Source organism: Triticum dicoccoides, chromosome 1A (genome assembly GCF_002162155.2).
Source record: "Triticum dicoccoides isolate Atlit2015 ecotype Zavitan chromosome 1A, WEW_v2.0, whole genome shotgun sequence".
Lineage (NCBI taxonomy): Eukaryota > Viridiplantae > Streptophyta > Magnoliopsida > Poales > Poaceae > Triticum > Triticum dicoccoides.
In genome coordinates, this window is record NC_041380.1 from 556,000,321 (window position 1) to 556,009,182 (window position 8,862).

General features: G+C 44.7%; 2 protein-coding genes across 2 annotated transcripts; both read left to right on the forward strand.

Moving 5' to 3' along the window:
- Nucleotides 1–333: 333 nt before the first annotated feature.
- LOC119289142 lies at nucleotides 334–6,030 on the forward strand. Its single transcript, XM_037568550.1, has 5 exons — nucleotides 334–569; nucleotides 2,122–2,406; nucleotides 4,049–4,352; nucleotides 5,207–5,284; nucleotides 5,400–6,030. The coding sequence occupies exons 2-5, from the start codon at nucleotides 2,129–2,131 to the stop codon at nucleotides 5,451–5,453; spliced, it is 714 nt and encodes a 237-aa protein (XP_037424447.1). The 5' UTR covers nucleotides 334–569; nucleotides 2,122–2,128; the 3' UTR covers nucleotides 5,454–6,030.
- Nucleotides 6,031–6,825: 795 nt separating this feature from the next.
- LOC119328464 (septin and tuftelin-interacting protein 1 homolog 1-like) lies at nucleotides 6,826–7,899 on the forward strand. Its single transcript, XM_037601471.1, has one exon. It carries the CDS (start codon nucleotides 6,883–6,885, stop codon nucleotides 7,897–7,899), a length of 1,017 nt encoding a protein of 338 aa, XP_037457368.1. The 5' UTR covers nucleotides 6,826–6,882.
- Nucleotides 7,900–8,862: the final 963 nt, after the last annotated feature.

The window sequence follows — 8,862 nt, forward strand, 5'->3', positions numbered from 1 at the left end:
GAGGGGCATACATAGTCATTCCTTTTTCTTAGGCAAAGAAACAGTTTTTCCTAGAAGAGATTTTTTTAAAACAGATTTTTTTTTTTTTGAAACAGAGCAGCATGCCCTTTGCCAGAGCTAGACCCAGCCCACGGCTCGTTGGCGGCATCAACCGCGTGTGTGGAGCGGAGCAAAAACACTGCAGACCAGCCAGCCAGCGGTGCGGGGGAGCGGGACGGCGACGGGCCTGGCCGATCCGGACCCTCCATCCCCGCACCGACGGCCGGGGGCGCCCCGGATCCGGTTTTGGTGTGCCCGAGGGATCCAGAAGTGGGTGAGGTAGAGCGCATATAAAACAGAGGGAGCCTTCTTCTTCCTCCTCTCGCTGGCTTTGCCTTGTAGAGGGGAAGAACAATCCCGTAGAGGAGGCACACAAAAGCTGTTCCGAATTCTCCGATTAATCCCACTGCTCGTCCCAGCCTGAGATCAATCCGCACTTCCGGCCCGGCGTCTCGAGGGGGAGGGGAGGAGCGAGGGAATTCGGCTGCGGATTGGATTGGAGCACTAAGAAAGGCGGCGATCTTTCATAGGTACTGGCCCATCCCGTCTGATCATCTGCGGTTCTTTCCTTGCCCATTTGTATGCCCCGGGGCGGTTTCTGTGGGGAAAGTGGACTCGGACGGTTTGCGCTCCGGTGAAGCTTTTGGTTGGATTTTTTTTCTGTGATTTCTCTCTGAGTTTTAGTTTTTGATTTGGTTGGATTCTTGGTTTCCTTGGTTCGGTGGTTTGATCTGAAAGATCCAGTTCCCTCTCTCTCTTCTCCGGGGATTTCCTGAATTCTACTTTTGTTGGATGTCCTCCGTGCTGTGATTCGTCCGGTTCCCCTGCGTTTCCTGGTCCGGGTGAACTGAGGGGTAATCTGCAGCGGATGATTTGAATCGAGCTCGGGTGAAGTAGCAATCGGTTATCTGGATCAAATCCGCGGAGCCGCATTACGGCATGGGCCGCGTCGAGTTGCGCGCCTGCGATTGAGCATAATCTGGCCCGACTTGACCTGGGATTCGCGCGATTGGGAGGCAGTACTCGGCAAGGATCGGGCGATTTCGCCGACATAATTTCACCGCCTGTTCCGCAGGTTGTAGATGATTAGTACGTAGTATCATCCGTGCCATCTGGTGTTCTTCACACTAGTTCGATCGGCAAAAGAGAGCTCAAATCGGGCGTTGTTTAGGTTGCGTGCTGGTGGTGGTTCGGAATTTGGCTCATCTCCTTCAGTTTCCCCCCCTTTTCTTGTATACTATACTATCGTCAAGCCGGCACATTTTAGCCTTAAATTTTCCCTCTGCTTCCGATTGGTGTGTTGTGTTCGATTTTCTTTTGGGTTTCCATCATATCTAGAATTTGCGGAACCGCAATTTTCACTTTAGAATCACCCCTTCGATTCGTTCTATTCTTCTGTCCTTTCAGTTATTTGATTTGTTCGGTGTAAATGAGTTGAATTGAGCTGAATTTCCAGGCACTTGTTTTTGGATTTGATCTGGTAACTTCCCTGGTTTTACGCCGGTTCGATCTGAAAGCAAGAAGCTCACCTTTTTTCCCCACGCACAACTCGCAAAGGCTGAAGCCTTGTTGGGTTAATCTGATCGGCCACTAAAATCCAGTGAATTGAGTTGAATCTAAGTGTTCATCCCTTGTTCTTTCGATGTTCTGGCCTTCCAGTTGGATCAATCAAGTAGGCAAAATTCCCCAAACTTCTCCTGTTCATTTCAACACAATTTGACTGAGAATTTAAATCCAGTGAATGGAGTTGAATCTGAGCGTTCTCTCGATGTTTCGGTCTCCCAGTTAGATCAAGCAGACAAAATCCCCCAAGCCCTCATGTTCATTTCAATTCGACTGATTTTTTAGCTCCTGCTCCGCGATGAATTCTTCATCTTCCCCTTTTTACCCTCTGCATTATTCAGTATCCTTCAACTTTATTTGGTTGGTTTGATCGGCCATCACAAAATAATTGAGCTGAGTCTTTAGATTTCATCCCATCTCGTGTCCATGTTTTGGTCTTCCAAGTAGAGAAATTCCCCAACTCAACCTGTTCGTTCGTTCAATCTGACTGAAATTTTTTTGGTTCCATCTTTCGTGCAGCACGGCGATGGAGAGGGAGTCGAGGAAGAACTACCAGACGCGAGGCTCCGCGCGCGGCGGCGGCGGCGGGGGCGCTGGCGGTGGCACGGCGGCGGAGCGCGACCTGCTGCTGCAGTGGGGAAACCGGAAGCGCCTGCGCTGCGTCAAGGTGCAGCGACGCGACGTCGAGGCCGCGGCCACGGCGGCCGCCGAGAAGGCCGCGGTAGGACAGCGCCGCGCCGCCGCCGCAGCCACGGCGGCCGCGCAGCACCACCCGCCCGGCCACGCCCACCACCGCGCCATCAGGTCCGTCTCTCCCCCTGCCGCTGTTCTTCAGCATTTTCTCCCTCCCTCTGACTGTACTCTCTGACTGCGCGTGTTGGTTAGCGATGACATTCAGAATCCTCCATGGGTTGGGACGTTGGGTTGAAAGAGCAGCTGGGTATCACGTGATGTCCGTGTCTGGGCACGTGACTTGGAGCGTCAGAAAGTTTCGGTTGCGTTTGATCCGATTTACTTTTAAATTCAAATGTGGATCTGTTCTTTACCCGAATGACCGATATCCGTAGCGGAGTTGGTGATTCCGAATGGTAGGCGATGCGATGATTGGTTTTTGGTTTTGGTTTTGGGGCAACATGATTGATGTTGGTTGGCCGATGTTGTTGTCATTGGGCCAACCTTCTGTTCTTCCAAAAGATGATGGGGTGATCCTGCTTTTTTCTCTTTCAAGTTATCCTGGTCAAGTGTTGCTGGATTGTCCAAGAGGATATGAAGCCCTGGGTGTTCTTGAGGTTTTCTCCATTTGAACCTTGATCGATATCCTTGGGGCAAGCAGTACTAATCTTGAATTATTTACAGTGGGATTACATGCTGTTTTCTCTTGTGGCTCAACTTAGCCCCTTTGAAGGCCAGGAGAATCAGATTTTTGCTAGGCTAAAATTGGGAGCACCAGCAGACTGGTACTTGTCTGGTCAATCCAGCTGATTAAAGCTCAATTCAAGCTCTGCTAGTTGTCTTCTCAGATGGACCTGATCCGTGAATCTTCGATTTTGATCTGCTTCATTATTGGGATTGTTCGTGAAAGCTGTGAGCGATGAGGTTCTCATTTAAGTTGTTGATGGCAATAGCTTGTCAGCATGTGTGTTTGGATGGCCACATACTTTGTATCGGCTATTTTACTGCTGCCTAATTTTAGCCCGAGAAAGAAAACACCATATTTATCTCAAATCAGTCACCACCACACGTATAGTGGATGGTGATGGTGACAGCTTGTTCATTCATTGTTCTTCGCCTTTTCAATTTTGTTTCTTGTATTTGCTGGATTGAGGTCAAAGTTATTGTTTGCTTGCTATCCCATTTCCCTAAATGTGTGTGAATCATGAAATTTTGCAGTCCCCACTCTCCCCATGTTTCGGCATTGATGCATGATTTGCAGTCATAAATTTTGCGGTCATGTATGTTTATGTACCCAATTCTCATTGTGACCACAATTTGAATAGTTTTTTTTTGAATAATCAATTGAATAGATTTCTGTCTGTAAGCACATAATTACATTACCTTTTGCCCTTTTGCATTTTTGCTGAATTATAAGACTATACACATGAAATTTTGATATAGGATTATAACGTACTCAGTGAATAGCTACAATTTTCATAAACTGTATCTCATCCGTGTTATTAGCTGCAAACACTTTTCCCATCAAGAGAAATGAATGAACAATTTTGTTGCTCAATGTGTTCCTTCTATTTTTAGAGCTTACTTATGACGCAGTTCAAATAAATGTTTAAAATTCAAAATGGTTAGCCACAACCATTCCAAATTCACAAAAAGAACATCTAAATAATTCACCAGTCTAGACATTACAGTTTGTTCTCCTCTTTATGTTATCATTGTAACATTGCAATTTCTTTATTATCTTTATTAATCCTTAGTGCTACCAAATTGGCAGGAATCCTGAGGAGTCTGGAGCAATGAGGCCGCCATCACAGCAGCAGCAGAACAACACGATCCGCACGGTTACATCCCCAGTCAGGGAGCGCTCTGCCAAGGGAAACAACGACAACAACGCGGTGCCTCCGACCTCTCTCGATGACAAGAAGGGCTCGTCGTCAGGGAGTGAAGGGTCGATCTGGCCAAACTTTGCAGTCTCCCTGACGAACAAAGAGAAGGAAGAAGACTTCTTGGTGTTCAAGGGGTCCAAGCTGCCTCAGAGGCCCAAGAAGAGAGTCAAAGCCATCCAGAGGACTGTCAATGTATGAAACTTTCTCCTCAGCTCCCAAACTTTTAACTGTCAATCATTTCACTTAGGATTCTTCTCTCGTCTTCTTTTGACGGTGCATAGGATTCTTATCTTCTTATAGATAGTAAATAAATTGGTTTCCTTGCTTGTTGCACAGAGATTCCAGTAGTATTAAAAATTGCACAGCAGTACTACTAATGGTTCCAAACTTAAATGCAAGATAAGAAAACCAAGAGCGTACCACGGAGTAAACACATTTGAATAGGCACTTTTAATAGAGACAGGGCATGCGATCACATGGAGCATATGGCCATCTCTGTTCACGATGCCTGCCTTGTCCCTTGGCCAAAGGAGACGTGCAAATAAAATAGCAAAAGATTCCATGTACGCCTCATTGATTATACATGAGATTTAATTAACTTGATTGCCAAGAGGCGTCCATAATGCCACAACATGCTTCTGTCTGAAGCAAATATAAGACTGTTTGGAAGCATTCAGTGCTCCATGTGTTGTGTTGTTCCTACTGTTTAATCTTAATCTCCTTCTTTCTTTGAAGCAGCCAAAGTAATTACCATTTTATCTTATCTTATCTCTGTTGAACTCCATTTCTGAATTCTATACAGTGGAGCAATAATTAGTCCTTGTGCTTGTGGTTGAAGCATGCTTTGGAGTTAAGGTTTCTTTTTAGACACTTGAAGCTTTTGTAGAAGGAAAGATACTTAGAGTTTAGCTTTAGAAAACAGTTGGCGCCAATTTTTTTAGGATATTACTAATGTCTACAGTTTTGTTCATATGTTTTTTTGTTGTTGAAACCGTGTCACGGATTCTGCAGTTCTGACCTGATGTTTGTTTGTCCATCTTTGGCAGTTTGTATGCCCTGGAACATGGCTATGCGACCTGACTCTGGAAAGATACGAAGTACGAGAGAAGAAGGTCTCCAAGAAGGTGAGCAAAGGCTAGCATAACATGTTATCATCTCTGGTCCTGTAAACCCTGCATCACTCACGCACTAGGTAGAAATGAACTGCCTGACCGACGTTCTTCTTGCTCGATTTCGCAGCGGCCCAGGGGACTGAAAGCGATGCACGACATGGACAGCGAGTCGGAAGAGTAATGGTACGACCGTCGTCGAGCCTGAGCAGCCGAGCAGTTAGAAAGAAGAATACACACAAACACCGCCACAGATCCAGTAGCCGAACCAAAGATTGCAAATTAACCTCTCCCAGATGGAATGAACATTGGGGCTGACCGCTTCTCGCGCCCGCGGCTTTCGGAGATCGGGAAACCGCACAGGAAGAACACGGAGCGGCTGCGGGTTATTTCCGTGCATGGCTCTGTTTTTTACAGAAGAGAGCGTTGGCTATATCATCTTGTGCCCAAAGGCCCTGACCTCATGTTGATACCATTTGAGAACATATGCATCTCGCTGTGTCAAACTGGTGCCAAGTAGTGTGCTCCAGTACAGGTGGGCGTGTGGGTTTGCCCTCTGCTTGCACTGGCAAATGACGGTAATAATACTTAAGTTAAGATGGATTTACCAGGGTGGTCTTCAGTAATTTGTCTATCCCCTGCTGGCTACCAGCTGCTGTAAACTTCATCCATAGTTACAATTTGGAGCATCCGATGATGCCATGCGTAGGCTTATCAGGCGACACACTGCTGATGGATATATAAATTTGTGGTTGACGTCATCTATGGTCTATCGTCTTTCTTTTAAGAAATTACTCTCTCTGTAAAAAAATATAAGAGCATTTAGATCACTAATTGTTTACGGAGGGAGTACAGCGTAGACAACTCTCACTAAGCGCTCAGGAGAGTCCATGAGATGTGCTGCCGTGAATTCAGATCCACAGATTTTTATTTCTTCAAGGCCCTTTTCTGCTTTTTTGCTTACGCGTGGGACAGGTGTCCATGTACTCACGTTGTTTTCCTCACTTGATCAATCCAATAATATCTTCCTTTCTTTGCCTAAAAGAAAAATATCTTTCTTGTATATACTTATAAAAGGTATGGGTTGGCAATGATTCACTCTCCCATCAATTTTCTTCTTTACATGTAACATATGCAAGACTAAAATCTTATAGATGATTTAAATAAACAATTTTATATACAATTGTTGGACCAGTCCTTGCAAAAGGCATAAAGGGCATAATAAATAAATACATTCTTACTCTTAAGGAGTCAACATAAAAAGAGTCAACATTCACGCTCAGGGTGTAAAAGAAATAAATAAATTCTTACTGTTACTAAATAAATAAATACATTCTTACTCTTAAAGCATAAAAGGCAACGGGGTAGCGCCTGCAGGTTCTCTGTTGCCGGTGTCGCTGTGGTGCTGTAACAAAACTCTAATTCTCTCTCTCTTAACGAAATATTGCACAAAACTCTTATGTGTTTTTGAGAAAAAAAAACACTCTTGTACTTAATCAACACAAAAGAACAAAGTGTGAAATATCGCTCTAACCTGAAGCCTTGTCTCACATTAAGAAACACTCATCTTTGGCAAACTTTTTGTTTGCCAGTCGTCTGTTTGCTTGCTAGGCATGGCGCTACTTGAACATGATATGTCAGGCAACCTCGCATTCCCTAGCCTCGCAGTGGCGAAGATGATGCGACGTTGGAACTATCGAGAAGGCTCAGGTCTCGGTGCACATGGGCAAGGGATCATCGTGCCTATACAATTCACCGTGCGGTCTCCAAAAGCTGGCATCGGTCATTGTGAGAAACCACATGACAATGGCCTATACGTTCCGCCGTTGCCACATGTGGAAGAGGAGTGGCATACGTGGAAGGGTCTTTCACGAGCCCTGCGTCTTGAAGTAGAGTGCTACGAAAAGATCCTCTCATTGCTGCATGACATGGCTCTTCAAGGGGACGATAGCGTGGAGACGGCGGACGCATTGGCGGCGATCGTCAAGTCCAAGAAGGTGATCCAGGAGAACCGTGCGCTAGGGTTGTGGAAGGCCACACTGCCATCCTCCACCTTGCGGTACATCATTGAGAAGGTGATCATGCCGAGGATGGCCATGGATGCGCGAGAGTGGATGCCATCGTGGGATCCGGACTGTCACCACTGGCTTCACCCATTGATTCCTCTCATCGACCACTTACCGGAGAGTCTCTATGACATTGTCGAAAGCAAGATAAGCAATGGCGGCTACGACATCGTCTCGCCATGGAAGGGATACCTTGACCCAACGCAATGGGATACCTTCAGCCGACGCCACATCTTACCGAAGCTGGCACAATTCACACGGAACCTGAGGATCACACCGCCAAAGCAAATCGACTCCTCGTTCTGCACGCTGATGCTATGGGCACCTCTCGTGCATGTTGAAGACATGGTATTTATCCTAGAAGCCGAGTTGTTTTTCGACAAATGGAAAAGTGCGCTGCGACATTGGTTGCACGCCACAAAGCCCTCGTTTGGGGAGGCCACCGCATGGTGCACCGGCTGGAAAAAGCTCTTCACGCCAGAGCTACTCGCCGATGAACGCGTGCTCGCACATCTCGAAGTTGGTGTTGACATTGTCAACATACTTGTAAATTATACTTGGTAGTCTGCATTGGCTGCAAATTTTCTTATAAACATGTTGTTACTCCTTAGCAATTTGTATTGTAGAGATGTAGTTACTCATTTTGTTTCAATGTAATATTGTGGAAATACTCAAGTACCTACTCAATATTATGCCACTCAATAAATCCTCTCAAGGATATTGGAGATTAAGAAAATGTTCCTTTTCTTCGGGTCGTATGGAAATAACAGGAATAACTTATTTGATTAAATCGCAACAGATAAAAAAAAGTATGTGCACCTTAGTATAGCAAGAAGCATGTTACCATTCCATGCAAAATAAGACATATCAGATGAAGAATCACCATAATGCTGAAAACATTCAAACAATCATCTCTTCTTCTAGATTACCCCAAGTTGTACATGAACATTAACATGGCAGGGAGGTTCAAGATTATCGACCACACCATAGGCGCCTTACTTTCGACGAGAAAGTGGCCTACTCGTAAAATAATATTCTGTCATAATGAGACATACATGACACCAAACCTAACCTTTGATCCCTTGTGGGCTGTGGTTAACAACCACCATCTTAATAGTCTAACAGAAAGTTGCTCTAGAAAATGTATATTTCATTTCCTCCCTCTTTAGTTCATTTCCTCAACTATAAGCTAAGTCGTGTTTTGATCTATAGTTTCTAAAGTAAGACAAATTTGACCATCAACTTTGAAAGCTGGCTCAAAATTGATGGTTCGTGTAATAATTATTTCTTAGGAAATAAAAAAAATAGGAAAACTACATTACAACTTTGCTTAAGAACTTAGAAAATCCAGGTAATTCAAGATCCTAAGAAAATGTAAAGGATACAAACATTCAGAAACATTCACGACAGTAGAAAAATTTGGTGTTAGTTTTCTTTTAGTTAATTGTTTTTTAATAATATTATGACCTTTTCCTAAAAACATTAGCCATTTCACATGTTTTTGGGTAACTTGTGTAGAATTTATTT

Coding starts and splice junctions, on each gene's coding strand:
- LOC119289142 (XM_037568550.1), top strand. CDS start 2,129: ATGGAGAGGGAGTCGAGGAAGAACTACCAGACGCGAGGCTCCGCGCGC. Junction 2,407..4,048: donor GCCCACCACCGCGCCATCAG/GTCCGTCTCTCC, acceptor CCAAATTGGCAG/GAATCCTGAGGAGTCTGGAG. Junction 4,353..5,206: donor CCATCCAGAGGACTGTCAAT/GTATGAAACTTT, acceptor CATCTTTGGCAG/TTTGTATGCCCTGGAACATG.
- LOC119328464 (XM_037601471.1), top strand. CDS start 6,883: ATGGCGCTACTTGAACATGATATGTCAGGCAACCTCGCATTCCCTAGC.